Consider the following 17787-nt stretch of genomic DNA (forward strand, 5'->3'; position numbering starts at 1 on the left):
TTCCCAGCTACGTACAGGTTTCAATTTCTAGTCTGCATTCTGGAAGCCATACATCTCTCCAACATTACAAACACTGTTTCAACATATTATGAGACCCTTCACAGCCAAGATGCAACATCCATACCGATGGCACTAATCTCACTTCCCCTGAACTCACCCTACAGAAATATACATACATCATCACTAGACTTTATGACCTGTGGTCCTGCCTGGTGGACATGGTCATCTTCTTAAATGCTCATTTGCCCCATAGAAGGTACTTCTGGAGCTAAAAAGTAAGGTATATATAAAAGTATATAAATATATATGTAGCATTTATGGATCTGGAGAAGGCATATGATAGAGTTGATAGAGATGCTCTGTGGAAGGTATTAAGAATATATGGTGTGGGAGGCAAGTTGTTAGAAGCAGTGAAAAGTTTTTATCGAGGATGTAAGGCATGTGTACGTGTAGGAAGAGAGGAAGGTGATTGGTTCTCAGTGAATGTAGGTTTGCGGCAGGGGTGTGTGATGTCTCCATGGTTGTTTAATTTGTTTATGGATGGGGTTGTTAGGGAGGTGAATGCAAGAGTTTTGGAAAGAGGGGCAAGTATGAAGTCTGTTGGGGATGAGAGAGCTTGGGAAGTGAGTCAGTTGTTGTTCGCTGATGATACAGCGCTGGTGGCTGATTCATGTGAGAAGCTGCAGAAGCTGGTGACTGAGTTTGGTAAAGTGTGTGAAAGAAGAAAGTTAAGAGTAAATGTGAATAAGAGCAAGGTTATTAGGTACAGTAGGGTTGAGGGTCAAGTCAATTGGGAGGTAAGTTTGAATGGAGAAAAACTGGAGGAAGTAAAGTGTTTTAGATATCTGGGAGTGGATCTGGCAGCGGATGGAACCATGGAAGCGGAAGTGGATCATAGAGTGGGGGAGGGGGCGAAAATCCTGGGAGCCTTGAAGAATGTGTGGAAGTCGAGAACATTATCTCAGAAAACAAAAATGGGTATGTTTGAAGGAATAACAATGCTGTATGGTTGCGAGACGTGGGCTATGGATAGAGTTGTGCGCAGGAGGATGGATGTGCTGGAAATGAGATGTTTGAGGACAATGTGTGGTGTGAGGTCGTTTGATCGAGTAAGTAACGTAAGGGTAAGAGAGATGTGTGGAAATAAAAAGAGCGTGGTTGAGAGAGCAGAAGAGGGTGTTTTGAAATGGTTTGGGCACATGGAGAGAATGAGTGAGGAAAGACTGACCAAGAGGATATATGTGTCAGAGGTGGAGGGAACGAGAAGTGGGAGACTAAATTGGAGGTGGAAAGATGGAGTGAAAAAGATTTTGTGTGATCGGGGCCTGAACATGCAGGAGGGTGAAAGGAGGGCAAGGAATAGAGTGAATTGGATCGATCTGGTATGCCGGGGTTGACGTGCTGTCAGTGGATTGAATCAGGGCATGTGAAGCATCTGGGGTAAACCATGGAAAGCTGTGTAGGTATGTATATTTGCGTGTGTGGACGTATGTATATACATGTGTATGGGGGTGGGTTGGGCCATTTCTTTCGTCTGTTTCCTTGCGCTACCTCGCAAACGCAGGAGACAGCGGCAAAAAAAAAAAAAAACAATAAAACAATAAAACATTTTTTCATATTAATCATCAAAACTAAAATACAATCACTATAATCAAATTTCTAATTCACTATAAAATACATTATCCTGGGAAGGTCTGTTAGTAATCCAAGATTAAGAAAACAATCTAGGAATGAATATGCTAAAGGCTGATGTCAAACATTAAATTTCTCTACAAGTTGTACTTTCAAATGATTAGTAAATTCATTATAATTCTCTGAAAACTTGGGAAGATGGAAGAATGAAACTAAAAAAAATCATAACTACAAAACTCATGGTTACTTTATAATGAAGATCCTAATTTACATAATCATAATCAAAATAAAGGTAAGCCTAATATACAGAATCAATAAAGCACAACAAACCTTTCATATGAAGACGGATCTCATTATCAATGGCAACAAGAGAATCTGGCAATGGTCCAACAGGAATCAGACATTGGTTGTCACATCTCCAAGCCAGCTCCAGCAGTATGGACACAAGATGCTGTGGAGAGTAAGACAAATAATATTTACCTTTCAATTCCATCAACTCTCATTTGTTACCTTCCACAGTAAAACCCAAGTTCAAATATCTAATAATTCTGAGGTAAATAATAACTAAATACTCAAGAGATTTTGCTGACCACAAAACTACGTACTTGTAAATTCATACATACAATGCCAAATTTAAGTCATGCTCTACTGCTCTTGGAGTGTTAGACGAGAAAAATTATCAAAGAATCATCATCATTTAAGTAACTCTGTTGTTCCACTGTCTACCCCTTAGGTAACTAAATCAATTCTCAATGACCATAATAAATAAAGAACCCCAAACCATCACACTGTCTAGATGTTCAAAATTCTTTTATGGTGTACTTAATATGAATCTGTCACTGCCTGGTATATGCTGCCCTCATGATCATGTCGGTCAAGTCACATGAAATTTGAAATCATAAGTCTGAAGGACTTTTCATCATTGTCTGAGTTCTAAAAATCTAATTCAAACCTCATGTGCACTCAACAAGGGATTCTTTACAATGGAATGCCAGAAGTATTTCAAGCCATTATGTAAGCAAGAGTGAGCTGTAAATGCAGAGACATTTTTAGCACTTTCTGACTATATTCTTTAACTTTTCCTGCCACTGATGTTAGATTTATGCCCACTTGTTTCTTCATTAAAGTAAAAGTTTTCAAAGAAGTTTTTCAGGGCTGTCCAAACTATGATTTTAAAGATAGCTTGAATTCTGTCCCTCTCCCTCTGTATCTCTTCCCCTTAGTAAAGTTTCATATACTTTTTTTTTTCTCTTTTTTTTTTTTGCTTTGTCGCTGTCTCCCACGTTTGCGAGGTAGCGCAAGGAAACAGACGAAAGAAATGGCCCAACCCACCCCCATACACATGTATATACATACATCCACACACGCAAATATACATACCTACACAGCTTTCCATGGTTTACCCATAGCGCTTCACATGCCCTGATTCAATCCACTGACAGCACGTCAACCCCGGTATACCACATCGATCCAATTCACTCTATTCCTTGCCCTCCTTTCACCCTCCTGCATGTTCAGGCCCCGATCACACAAAATCTTTTTCACTCCATCTTTCCACCTCCAATTTGGTCTCCCACTTCTCGTTCCCTCCACCTCTGACACATATATCCTCTTGGTCAATCTTTCCTCACTCATTCTCTCCATGTGCCCAAACCATTTCAAAACACCCTCTTCTGCTCTCTCATCCACGCTCTTTTTATTTCCACACATCTCTCTTACCCTTACGTTACTTACTCAATCAAACCACCTCACACCACACATTGTCCTCAAACATCTCATTTCCAGCACATCCATCCTCCTGCGCACAACTCTATCCATAGCCCACGCCTCGCAACCATACAACATTGTTATTCCTTCAAACATACCCATTTTTGCTTTCCGAGATAATGTTCTCGACTTCCACACATTCTTCAAGGCTCCCAGGATTTTCGCCCCCCTCCCCCACCCTATGATCCACTTCCGCTTCCATGGTTCCATCCGCTGCCAGATCCATTCCCAGATATCTAAAACACTTTACTTCCTCCAGTATTTCTCCATTCAAACTTACCTCCCACTTGACTTGACTCTCAACCCTACTGTACCAAATAACCTTGCTCTTATTCACATTTACTCTTAACTTTCTTCTTTCACACACTTTACCAAACTCAGTCACCAGCTTCTGCAGTTTCTCACATGAATCAGCCACCAGTGCTGTATCATCAGCAAACAACAACTGACTCACTTCCCAAGCTCTCTCATCCCCAACAGACTTCATACTTGCCCCTCTTTCCAAAACTCTTTTACCTTGAATATTAAGATATATTTACCTGTTAGCTAATATCTATCTATCTAACTATCTATATTTCTGATGCCCATTCCCTTTGGGGACTCTCTCAAGGGGGTAACCATGAAAAAAAAGTCTCCATAGCCGAGATCTCCAGTACTGCTTCTTAGCCTTTAATAACTCACTCTTGACAGGCAAAGGGCAACTCTAGAGCAGCGTTTTCCGAGGATCCTACCTGATGTTCCTCATGACAACTAACAAATATTCCAACCTGCTACTTCTACCTAATGCTCCTACCTACCACCTTATGTTTCAACCTAATGTTCCTATTTACTAATTCTACCTATTGCTCCTACCATTTTGTCAAAATGCAAGGCTAGCCCATTGTGCTCACTGCACGAAAATCTAGTTGTGAAGAATAAGTTGTGTCCCCTACACTTTTTCTCCTTTCTTTTCAATGATTTCCTCTCCACAAATAATCAAATGCACTCATATGCTCATGACAACACTGCATTCATCCACGTCCTTCAATTTTGTTCCTTCCTCTCTCACTCAATCTGCATCCATCTTGACAAAACTTCCTCAATAAACTCAGACTCGGACAGGATATCTCAGTGGGGTAGACAAAATCTAGTTTAACACCTCCAAGACCCAGTTTCTAACCATCTCTCTATTGATAAGTCCTCACAACTCTTGTCTCTCCTTTGATGGTTCTGTAATTCCACCTCTTGACTCAATGAACATACTTGGTATTACAGTAAAATCAACTCTTCTTGGAAACCCTATATTATGGGAATAGCTAAGTGTGCCTCTAAGAAACTGGGTGTCTGTTTAGATGTCAAAACTCCTTTTCTTCTGAACAGTTGCTCTGTTTACACAAAAGATTGATTTGTCTTTGTATGGAGTACCGCTCTCACATCTGGGGTGGTTCTAGCTCTGCATTCATACTCGACAGATCTGAGTCGATAGTGGCCCTACTTTTAAACTGTCTCAAGCTAACTTCCAAACTTGACCCTCTTGCTTGCTCTACGCTGCAATGTTGGTTCACTCTCCCTCTTCTATAGGTATCACTTTAGTTTTTGTTCCTGAAAACTGGCTGCTTGTGTGCCCCCACCCCTAGCTAGACCACGCAATACTCAGCATGCTGCTGCATCACATGATAAGTGTGTGGTTATCAGTAACTCAAGGATGGGTGTTTTTGATAACTGCTTCTTTCTCCACACCGTGATGATTTGGAACTCTCTATCTTCTCATGTCTTTCTCAATATATATGACCTGGCACATTTCAAAAGACAGGTTTTTCACTTTTCAAAAATTTGTAATTACTTTCCCATGTCTCTTTCTTTTCCCTTTCATAATTCTCTATATTTCAAATAAGGCCCAGCCTTGATGTGGACTTTTGTCCATGACTGGAGCCTTAAGAAAAAGTGATGAATAGTTACAGAAATACAGTGGCTAACATATCAGATAGCCTAACTAACAAAAAACTGAGCTGTTCACTTGCATAGGTACACACTTGTTCAAGAACTGTTTGAGAAGTTCATAAAGGTAGATATAGGACTGTTCTTATATCTGTCTGTACAAGCTCACCTTGATGGGAGTTCCCAGAAGGAAAGGACATCAGAGATAAAAATAAGAAAATTGTGAAAACTGAGAGGAAGATTTACACTTTTCTTTCTAAACAATATAGCCACAGTGCTGAAAAATCACTCTGAAAACTGATTTTCAAACATATAAACCTGCAAAAAAAATCATGGAAATGTGGTCAAATCATGCAATTTGTGAAAAATATGTATTTAAAAACTTACTGCTAAACACTGCCTTATGACTGGGGAAGCTGACTGCATGGATACCCATAGGTTAAGTAGTTGCTTGACAGGGGTGGTTAATACTGAAGGATTCCTTGAATGACCCCAAAATACCCGCCAACTCAAAAGCTCTGTAACAGCCTCCCTGTAAATTCAATTGATATTAATCAAAAGATATCATAATCAAGTCTTAGCTAAAGACACTTCATAATATATATATATATATATATATATATATATATATATATATATATATATATATATATATATATACATATATTCATGTGAGAAACTGCAGAAGCTGGTGACTGAGTTTGGTAAAGTGTGTGAAAGAAGAAAGTTAAGAGTAAATGTGAATAAGAGCAAGGTTATTAGGTACAGTAGGGTTGAGGGTCAAGTCAATTGGGAGGTGAGTTTGAATGGAGAAAAACTGGAGGAAGTGAAGTGTTTTAGATATCTGGGAGTGGATCTGGCAGCAGATGGAACCATGGAAGCGGAAGTGGATCATAGGGTGGGGGAGGGGGCGAAAATTCTGGGAGCCTTGAAGAATGTGTGGAAGTCGAGAACATTATCTCGGAAAGCAAAAATGGGTATGTTTGAAGGAATAGTGGTTCCAACAATGTTGTATGGTTGCGAGGCGTGGACTATGGATAGAGTTGTGCGCAGGAGGATGGATGTGCTGGAAATGAGATGTTTGAGGACAATGTGTGGTGTGAGGTGGTTTGATCGAGTAAGTAACGTAAGGGTAAGAGAGATGTGTGGAAATAAAAAGAGCGTGGTTGAGAGAGCAGAAGAGGGTGTTTTGAAATGGTTTGGGCACATGGAGAGAATGAGTGAGGAAAGATTGACCAAGAGGATATATGTGTCGGAGGTGGAGGGAACGAGGAGAAGAGGGAGACCAAATTGGAGGTGGAAAGATGGAGTGAAAAAGATTTTGTGTGATCGGGGCCTGAACATGCAGGAGGGTGTAAGGAGGGCAAGGAATAGAGTGAATTGGAGCGATGTGGTATACAGGGGTTGACGTGCTGTCAGTGGAGTGAATCAGGGCATGTGAGGCGTCTGGGGTGACCATGGAAAGCTGTGTAGGTATGTATACTCGTGCGTGGACATGTTGTATGTACATGTGTATGGGGGGGGGGGGTGGGGCCATTTCTTTCGTCTGTTTCCTTGCGCTACCTCGCAGACGCGGGAGACAGCGACAAAGTATAAAAATAAAAAAAAAAAAAAAAAAAAATATATATATATATATATATATATATATATCTTTCTTTCTTTCTTTCAAACTATTCGCCATTTCCCGCATTAGCGAGGTAGCGTTAAGAACAGAGGACTGGGCCTTTGAGGGAATACCCTCACCTGGCCCAATTCTCTGTTCCATCTTTTGGAAAATTAAAAAAAAAATATATATATATATATATATATATATATTTATATATATATATATATATATATATATATATATATATATATTCATGTGAGAAACTGCAGAAGCTGGTGACTGAGTTTGGTAAAGTGTGTGAAAGAGGAAAGTTAAGAGTAAATGTGAATAAGAGCAAGGTTATTAGGTACAGTAGGGTTGAGGGTCAAGTCAATTGGGAGGTGAGTTTGAATGGAGAAAAACTGGAGGAAGTGAAGTGTTTTAGATATCTGGGAGTGGATCTGGCAGCAGATGGAACCATGGAAGCGGAAGTGGATCATAGGGTGGGGGAGGGGGCGAAAATTCTGGGAGCCTTGAAAAATGTGTGGAAGTCGAGAACATTATCCCGGAAAGCAAAAATGGGTATGTTTGAAGGAATAGTAGTTCCAACAATGTTGTATGGTTGTGAGGCGTGGGCTATGGATAGAGTTGTGCGCAGGAGGATGGATGTGCTGGAAATGAGATGTTTGAGGACAATGTGTGGTGTGAGGTGGTTTGATCGAGTAAGTAACGTAAGGGTAAGAGAGATGTGTGGAAATAAAAAGAGCGTGGTTGAGAGAGCAGAAGAGGGTGTTTTGAAATGGTTTGGGCACATGGAGAGAATGAGTGAGGAAAGATTGACCAAGAGGATATATGTGTCGGAGGTGAAGGGAACGAGGAGAAGAGGGAGACCAAATTGGAGGTGGAAAGATGGAGTGAAAAGGATTTTGTGTGATCGGGGCCTGAACATGCAGGAGGGTGAAAGGAGGGCAAGGAATAGAGTGAATTGGAGCGATGTGGTATACAGGGGTTGACGTGCTGTCAGTGGATTGAATCAAGGCATGTGAAGCGTCCGGGGTAAACCATGGAAAGCTGTGTAGGTATGTATATTTGCGTGTGTGGACGTGTGTATGTACATGTGTATGGGGGGGGTTGGGCCATTTCTTTCGTCTGTTTCCTTGCGCTACCTCGCAAACGCGGGAGACAGCGACAAAGTATAAAAAAAAAAAAAAAATATATATATAGATATATTAACAAGGATGTAAACCATGGAAAGTTCTGTGGGGTCTGGATGTGGAAAGGGAGCTGTGGTTTCGGTGCAATACACATGACAGCTAGAGACTGAGTGTAAATGAATGTGGCCTTCGTTGTCTTTTCCTAGCGCTACCTCACACGCACCCCACAGGGGGAAGGGGGTGCCATTTCATGTGTGGCGACAAGAATGGATGAAGGCAGCAAGTATGAATATGTACATGTGTATATATATGTATATATATATGAATGTTGGGGTGAAGAAGGTGGTGAGAGTAAGTGAGCTTGGGAAGGAGACCTGTGTGGGGAAGTACCAGGAGAGACTGTGTACAGAATGGAAGAAGGTGAGAACAATGGAAGTAAGGGGAGTGGGGGAGGAATGGGATGTATTTAGGGAATCAGTGATGGATTGCGCAAAAGATGCTTGTGGCATGAGAAGAGTGGGAGGTGGGCTGTTTAGAAAGGGTAGTGAGTGGTGGGATGAAGAAGTAAGAGTATTAGTGAAAGAGAAGAGAGAGGCATTTGGACGATTTTTGCAGGGAAAAAATGCAATTGAGTGGGAGAAGTATAAAAGAAAGAGACAGGAGGTCAAGAGAAAGGTGCAAGAGGTGAAAAAAAAGGGCAAATGAGAGTTGGGGTGAGAGACTATCAGTAAATTTTAGGGAAAATAAAAAGATGTTCTGGAAGGAGGTAAATAGGGTGCGTAAGACAAGGGAGCAAATGGGAACTTCAGTGAAGGGCGTAAATGGGGAGGTGATAACAAGTAGCGGTGATGTGAGAAGGAGATGGAATGAGTATTTTGAAGGTTTGTTGAATGTGTCTGATGACAGAGTGGCAGATATAGGGTGTTTTGGTCGAGGTGGTGTGCAAAGTGAGAGGGTTAGGGAAAATGATTTGGTAAACAGAGAAGAGGTAGTAAAAGCTTTGCGGAAGATGAAAGCCGGCAAGGCAGCAGGTTTGGATGGTATTGCAGTGGAATTTATTAAGAAAGGGGGTGACTGTATTGTTGACTGGTTGGTAAGGTTATTTAATGTATGTATGACTCATGGTGAGGTGCCTGAGGATTGGCGGAATGCGTGCATAGTGCCATTGTACAAAGGCAAAGGGGATAAGAGTGAGTGCTCAAATTACAGAGGTATAAGTTTGTTGAGTATTCCTGGTAAATTATATGGTAGGGTATTGATTGAGAGGGTGAAGGCATGTACAGAGCATCAGATTGGGGAAGAGCAGTGCGGTTTCAGAAGTGGTAGAGGATGTGTGGATCAGGTGTTTGCTTTGAAGAATGTATGTGAGAAATACTTAGAAAAGCAAATGGATTTGTATGTAGCATTTATGGATCTGGAGAAGGCATATGATAGAGTTGATAGAGATGCTCTGTGGAAGGTATTAAGAATATATGGTGTGGGAGGCAAGTTGTTAGAAGCAGTGAAAAGTTTTTATCGAGGATGTAAGGCATGTGTACGTGTAGGAAGAGAGGAAAGTGATTGGTTCTCAGTGAATGTAGGTTTGCGGCAGGGGTGTGTGATGTCTCCATGGTTGTTTAATTTGTTTATGGATGGGGTTGTAAGGGAGGTAAATGCAAGAGTCCTGGAAAGAGGGGCAAGTATGAAGTCTGTTGGGGATGAGAGAGCTTGGGAAGTGAGTCAGTTGTTGTTCGCTGATGATACAGCGCTGGTGGCTGATTCATGTGAGAAACTGCAGAAGCTGGTGACTGAGTTTGGTAAAGTGTGTGGAAGAAGAAAGTTGAGAGTAAATGTGAATAAGAGCAAGGTTATTAGGTACAGTAGGGGTGAGGGTCAAGTCAATTGGGAGGTGAGTTTGAATGGAGAAAAACTGGAGGAAGTGAAGTGTTTTAGATATCTGGGAGTGGATCTGTCAGCGGATGGAACCATGGAAGCGGAAGTGGATCATAGGGTGGGGGAGGGGGCGAAAATTTTGGGAGCCTTGAAAAATGTGTGGAAGTCGAGAACACTATCTCGGAAAGCAAAAATGGGTATGTTTGAGGGAATAGTGGTTCCAACAATGTTGTATGGTTGCGAGGCGTGGGCTATGGATAGAGATGTGCGCAGGAGGATGGATGTGCTGGAAATGAGATGTTTGAGGACAATGTGTGGTGTGAGGTGGTTTGATCGAGTAAGTAACGTAAGGGTGAGAAAGATGTGTGGAAATAAAAAGAGCGTGGTTGAGAGAGCAGAAGAGGGTGTTTTGAAATGGTTTGGGCACATGGAGAGAATGAGTGAGGAGAGATTGACCAAGAGGATATATGTGTCGGAGGTGGAGGGAACGAGGAGAAGAGGGAGACCAAATTGGAGGTGGAAAGATGGAGTGAAAAAGATTTTGTGTGATCGGGGCCTGAACATGCAGGAGGGTGAAAGGAGGGCAAGAAATAGAGTGAAGTGGAGTCATGTGGTATACAGGGGTTGACGTGCTGTCAGTGGATTGAAGCAAGGCATGTGAAGCGTCTGGGGTAAACCATGGAAAGCTGTGTAGGTATGTATATTTGCGTGTGTGGACGTGTGTATGTACATGTGTATGGGGGGGGGGGGGCCATTTCTTTCGTCTGTTTCCTTGCGCTACCTCGCAAACGCGGGAGACAGCGACAAAGTATAAAAAAAAAAAAAAAAAAAAAAAAAAGTTTGTTGAGTATTCCTGGTAAATTATATGGGAGGGTACTGATTGAGAGGGTGAAGGCATGTACAGAAGATCGGATTGGGGAAGAGCAGTGTGGTTTCAGAAGTGGTAGAGGATGTGTGGATCAGGTGTTTGCTTTGAAGAATGTATGTGAGAAATACTTAGAAAAGCAAATGGATTTGTATGTAGCATTTATGGATCTGGAGAAGGCATATGATAGAGTTGATAGAGATGCTCTGTGGAAGGTATTAAGAATATATGGTGTGGGAGGAAAGTTATTAGAAGCAGTGAAAAGTTTTTATCGAGGATGTAAGGCATGTGTACGTGTAGGAAGAGAGGAAAGTGATTGGTTCTCAGTGAATGTAGGTTTGCGGCAGGGGTGTGTGATGTCTCCATGGTTGTTTAATTTGTTTATGGATGGGGTTGTTAGGGAGGTAAATGCAAGAGTTTTGGAAAGAGGGGCAAGTATGAAGTCTGTTGGGGATGAGAGAGCTTGGGAAGTGAGTCAGTTGTTGTTCGCTGATGATACAGCGCTGGTGGCTGATTCATGTGAGAAACTGCAGAAGCTGGTGACTGAGTTTGGAAAAGTGTGTGGAAGAAGAAAGTTAAGAGTAAATGTGAATAAGAGCAAGGTAATTAGGTACAGTAGGGTTGAGGGTCAAGTCAATTGGGAGGTGAGTTTGAATGGAGAAAAACTGGAGGAAGTGAAGTGTTTTAGATATCTGGGAGTGGATCTGGCAGCGGATGGAACCATGGAAGCGGAAGTGGATCATAGGGTGGGGGAGGGGGCGAAAATCCTGGGGGCCTTGAAGAATGTGTGGAAGTCGAGAACATTATCTCGGAAAGCAAAAATGGGTATGTTTGAAGGAATAGTGGTTCCAACAATGTTGTATGGTTGCGAGGCGTGGGCTATGGATAGAGTTGTGCGCAGAAGGATGGATGTGCTGGAAATGAGATGTTTGAGGACAATGTGTGGTGTGAGGTGGTTTGATCGAGTGAGTAACGTAAGGGTAAGAGAGATGTGTGGATATAAAAAGAGCGTGGTTGAGAGAGCAGAAGAGGGTGTTTTGAAGTGGTTTGGGCACATGGAGAGGATGAGTGAGGAAAGATTGACCAAGAGGATATATGTGTCGGAGGTGGAGGGAACAATGAGAAGAGGGAGACCAAATTGGAGGTGGAAAGATGGAGTGAAAAAGATTTTGTGTGATCGGGGCCTGAACATGCAGGAGGGTGAAAGGAGGGCAAGGAATAGAGTGAATTGGAGCGATGTGGTATACCGGGGTTGACGTGCTGTCAGTGGATTGAAGCAGGGCATGTGAAGCGTCTGGGGTAAACCATGGAAAGCTGTGTAGGTATGTATATTTGCGTGTGTGGACGTATGTATATACATGTGTATGGGGGGGGTTGGGCCATTTCTTTAGTCTGTTTCCTTGCGCTACCTCGCAAATGCGGGAGACAGCGACAAAGTATAATAAAAAACGACAGGAATGGATGAAGGCAGCAAGTACGAATATGTACATGTGTATATATATGTATATGTCTGTGTATGTATATGTATGTATACGTTGAAATGTATAGGTATGTATATGTGTGTGTGTGTGTGTGTGTGTGTGTGTGTGTGTGTGTGTGTGTGTGTGGGCATGTATGTATATACATGTGTATGTGGGTGGGTTGAACAAAGTATAATAAATAAATAAATAAAGTAAATATTCTATTTATCATACTTTGTCGATGTCTCCCACGTTAGCAAGGTAGCGCAGTGAAACAGATGAATGGCCCAAACCACCCACATACACACCTATATACACAAACGCCTACACATGCACATATACATACCTATAAATTTCAACGAATACCTACATATACATATGTGCGAAAGAGAGACTTTTGGATGTTAATGTGCTGAGAGGTGCAACTGGAGGGATGTCTGATCATTATCTTGTGGAGGCAAAGGTGAAGATTTGTATGGGTTTTCAGAAAAGAAGAGTGAATGTTGGGGTGAAGAGGGTGGTGAGAGTAAGTGAGCTTGGGAAGGAGACCTGTGTGAGGAAGTACCAGGAGAGACTGAGTACAGAATGGAAAAAGGTGAGAACAATGGAAGTAAGGGGAGTGGGGGAGGAATGAGATGTATTTAGGGAATCAGTGATGGATTGCGCAAAAGATGCTTGTGGCATGAGAAGAGTGGGAGGTGGGTTGATTAGAAAGGGTAGTGAGTGGTGGGATGAAGAAGTAAGAGTATTAGTGAAAGAGAAGAGAGAGGCATTTGGACGATTTTTGCAGGGAAAAAATGCAATTGAGTGGGAGATGTATAAAAGAAAGAGACAGGAGGTCAAGAGAAAGGTGCAAGAGGCGAAAAAAAGGGCAAATGAGAGTTGGGGTGAGAGAGTATCATTAAATTTTAGGGAGAATAAAAAGATGTTCTGGAAGGAGGTAAATAAAGTGCGTAAGACAAGGGAGCAAATGGGAACTTCAGTGAAGGGCGCAAATGGGGAGGTGATAACAAGTAGTGGTGATGTGAGAAGGAGATGGAGTGAGTATTTTGAAGGTTTGTTGAATGTGTTTGATGATAGAGTGGCAGATATAGGGCGTTTTGGTCGAGGTGGTGTGCAAAGTGAGAGGGTTAGGGAAAATGATTTGGTAAACAGAGAATAGGTAGTGAAAGCTTTGCGGAAGATGAAAGCCGGCAAGGCAGCAGGTTTGGATGGTATTGCAGTGGAATTTATTAAAAAAGGGGGTGACTGTATTGTTGACTGGTTGGTAAGGTTATTTAATGTATGTATGACTCATGGTGAGGTGCCTGAGGATTGGCGGAATGCGTGCATAGTGCCATTGTACAAAGGCAAAGGGGATAAGAGTGAGTGCTCAAATTACAGAGGTATAAGTTTGATGAGTATTCCTGGTAAATTATATGGGAGGGTATTGATTGAGAGGGTGAAGGCATGTACAGAGCATCAGATTGGGGAAGAGCAGTGTGGTTTCAGAAGTGGTAGAGGATGTGTGGATCAGGTGTTTGCTTTGAAGAATGTATGTGAGAAATACTTAGAAAAGCAAATGGATTTGTATGTAGCATTTATGGATCTGGAGAAGGCATATGATAGAGTTGATAGAGATGCTCTGTGGAAGGTATTAAGAATATATGATGTGGGAGGAAAGTTGTTAGAAGCAGTGAAAAGTTTTTATCGAGGATGTAAGGCATGTGTACGTGTAGGAAGAGAGGAAAATGACTGGTTCTCAGTGAATGTAGGTTTGCGGCAGGGGTGTGTGATGTCTCCATGGTTGTTTAATTTGTTTATGGATGGGGTTGTTAGGGAGGTAAATGCAAGAGTTTTGGAAAGAGGGGCAAGTATGAAGTCTGTTGGGGATGAGAGAGCTTGGGAAGTGAGTCAGTTGTTGTTCGCTGATGATACAGCGCTGGTGGCTGATTCATGTGAGAAACTGCAGAAGCTGGTGACTGAGTTTGGTAAAGTGTGTGGAAGAAGAAAGTTAAGAGTAAATGTGAAAAAGAGCAAGGTTATTAGGTACAGTAGGGTTGAGGATCAAGTCAATTGGGATGTGAGTTTGAATGGAGAAAAACTGGAGGAAGTGAAGTGTTTTAGATATCTGGGAGTGGATCTGGCAGCGGATGGAAACATGGAAGCGGAAGTGGATCATAGGGTGGGGGAGGGGGCGAAAATTCTGGGGGCCTTGAAAAATGTGTGGAAGTCGAGAACATTATCTCGGAAAGCAAAAATGGGTATGTTTGAGGGAATAGTGGTTCCAACAATGTTGTATGGTTGCGAGGCGTGGGCTATGGATAGAGTTGTGCGCAGGAGGATGGATGTGCTGGAAATGAGATGTTTGAGGACAATGTGTGGTGTGAGGTGGTTTGATCGAGTGAGTAACGTAAGGGTAAGAGAGATGTGTGGAAATAAAAAGAGCGTGGTTGAGAGAGCAGAAGAGGGTGTTTTGAAGTGGTTTGGGCACATGGAGAGAATGAGTGAGGAAAGATTGACCAAGAGGATATATGTGTCGGAGGTGGAGGGAACGAGGAGAAGAGGGAGACCAAATTGGAGGTGGAAAGATGGAGTGAAAAAGATCTTGTGTGATCGGGGCCTGAACATGCAGGAGGGTGAGAGGAGGGCAAGGAATAGAGTAAATTGGAGCGATGTGGTATACCGGGGTTGACGTGCTGTCAGTGGATTGAATCAGGGCATGTGAAGCGTCTGGGGTAAACCATGGAAAGCTGTGTAGGTGTGTACATTTGCGTGTGTGGACGTATGTATATACATGTGTGTGGGGGGGGGGTTGGGCCATTTCTTTCGTCTGTTTCCTTGCGCTACCTCGCAAACGCGGGAGACAGCAACAAAGTATAATAAAAAAAAATAACATAAAGACATATACATAAATACACATTTTAGAAAGGATCACAATTTTGCGCGTGATCAAGTATATTCCTATGAGTCCATAGGGAAAATGAAACACGATAAGTTCCCAAGTGCACTTTTGTGTAATAATCACATCATCAGGGGAGACACAAGAGAGAAATATAGCAGTCAATTGATATACAACGAAGAGACATAATTAGGATGCCATTTGGTAAACATGCGATTGTCCAAGGCAGACAACAAGCGTATCATAAACTTATTACGTGGACAAGGTGAACTGTTTACAAATCTTATCAACAATTTGTAAAGACCATCACTAATATCAAGATTGTAATTCTTTGTGTATCTAATAATAGAAGATTCAATGATATTTCTCATGGTAATAGAGTTAGAGTAAATAACTGAGATGGCATTACTCCAGTCAATACAATGATCATAGTTTTTAACGTGATTAAACAAGGCATTTGATCCTTGTCCCATTCTCATACTATATTTATGTTGCTTAAGTCTAACAGAAAGATCCTTACCAGTCTGCCCAACATAAAACTTATCACAATTTCTACATGGCACTTTATAGATGCACCCAGGAGAATTTTCTGGTGAATTCCTGATTAAGATATTCTTTATAGTATTATTGTTGCTGAAGGCAACATTTACATTAAAGGATTTCAGCAACATGGGAAGTAAGGTAATCTTGTGGATGTCTGTGCTGAGAGGGATTTATTCCTTGCAAACACCTAACAACTTGGGCTTGATGTCACTTCCTGTCCACTTCCCTCATCAAGACAGTCGTTTCTACTCACAGATTTTACCTAACACTTGTTTGTTTTTGTTATTTATCTCATTTTTCATTATATGGTCATGCATAATGTACATATGAAAAATGTGATAAACTGACTTTAACAACCAATTTACTCCTAATAAATTCATATGAAAAAATTGAATTTTTCATACATTTCATAAGAAGGGAAGCAGTTCAAACATGATAGAGCTGACATCAGTATGTAGCAGAGCTAAAGTTACTGTGAATCTGGTTAATTTCAACCAACAGCCAATTTTTGCAGTAACAATAGGCTGCTGCTATGCTCAACATTATGGGTTTATGAACACTGGCTATCTTCCAACTCATCTGATAACTTGAACAGTTAAGGTCTTTTTCAAAGTCAGCTGGCATAATCTGAAATGCTTGCCAATCTCCACTCCTGTTCCTCTTAACTGTACAAAAGGTGCATAATTAGGTGCACTATGTCTAAAAGTTGCACAGTACATGTACAAGTTAAAAGGTGTCATTCCATCATAAAAGGAATGATGAAGAGTTGTGATCAATATCCCAAAAATCTGGCACCATCTGATCACAGATATCATCAGCCTTGTGGTGCAGTTCTGAACAGTATTCTGGTGAGAGACAACTGGTATGCATAGCAGACACTATTATAATCTAAAGTATGATGTATTCGTTTAGATATCAAAGACAAAAATCTCACATCAACTAAAGCATGTAACTGCATGGACAAAGGACCTTGAAGCACTTGTACCCATGGATCATTGCAAAGCTCTAAAAAAGATTTGCATACTTAAAAAAGTAGGAAACAAAAAAAATGACTAAAGTAACAAGGCATATGTTTACCAGTTTGTGGTCCATTTTATATCCTCCCTGAATAAGACAATGAAGAACTGGAGGAGTCTTAGAGCATGTTCCCTTTTCCTTGTGCTGTCTTCCACACCAGAACCTGATGAAGATCCATTAAACTCCAAACCTGCATTTATCTGAAGTGTTTCTATCACACTGCGAACAAACTTCCATGCTTGATTACAACCAAGCTCTTCATTCTGTTGAATATGATTTAACAAATGATTCATAAGTCTATAAGCTTATATTACTAGATTACAAGATTTTGATTACATGAAGAAAATCAAGAAATTAAGTTAATCGAGCAGCATCGCATAAAAAAAAGCTAAAATATTAAGAACGCTGACTAAAAATAGATTCACAATTGTATAAATAAATCATAAGAGAACTATATAATCACTAGGATATACATGCTTATATATATCTAAACTATGATATACATACTTATATATCTAATTCCCTGCAAGAGCAGGTAGGATAAACATGCATATATAACTAATTCCCTGCAAGAGCAGGTACCTCTCTATAACTGACATGCTCATGACCCACAGGAAAAGCTGCATAACTTCCCATCATTAAGCAAACACAGAATATGCATCGTACTGCTGAGATCTCACTTTCAGTATTCTACATAATTCTTTCTTCTACATAATTCTTTCTATCTACAGAACTGTCATGATAACATCCTGTCATGAAGTGGCTAGCATCCATAAGTTAGGTTTTTTAGCAAGTTACAGTTGTGAAGTAAAAACAATGTATTTTGTAGTCAACAAAGTCACTTAAAGCATAAGCTCACAGGTGCTAGAAGAAAAGCTGGTGGATCAGCATGAAAAGTAAATGACTTAACCCCTTAACAATGTAGCCCTGAAAATTTTGGGGGCCCCAGCATAGGATTTTATCAAAATATTAAAAAGTATATATCCGTATTGTTGATCAATATGAAATATCGATGGAAAAATCTGTGGGGCCTAGTTATGGAGAGGGAGCTGTGGTTTCAGTGCATTAAACATGACACCTGGGGAGTGGATGTG

At 41.1% G+C, this 17787-nt stretch overlaps 1 protein-coding gene across 8 annotated transcripts in view; it reads right to left on the minus strand.

Moving 5' to 3' along the window:
• Positions 1-17787, minus strand: part of LOC139752957 (uncharacterized) — a 106414-nt gene that overhangs the window by 39683 nt on the left and 48944 nt on the right. For all 8 annotated transcript variants that reach the window (XM_071669080.1, XM_071669082.1, XM_071669081.1 and 5 more), the window contains 3 exons: positions 16754-16956; positions 5704-5848; positions 1963-2083 (listed from right to left, as the gene is read on the minus strand). In XM_071669080.1, coding sequence (XP_071525181.1) covers positions 1963-2083; positions 5704-5848; positions 16754-16956 — 469 coding nt within the window. The remainder of the gene's footprint in view (positions 1-1962; positions 2084-5703; positions 5849-16753; positions 16957-17787) is intronic.

This window comes from Panulirus ornatus, chromosome 13 (genome assembly GCF_036320965.1).
Source record: "Panulirus ornatus isolate Po-2019 chromosome 13, ASM3632096v1, whole genome shotgun sequence".
Lineage (NCBI taxonomy): Eukaryota > Metazoa > Arthropoda > Malacostraca > Decapoda > Palinuridae > Panulirus > Panulirus ornatus.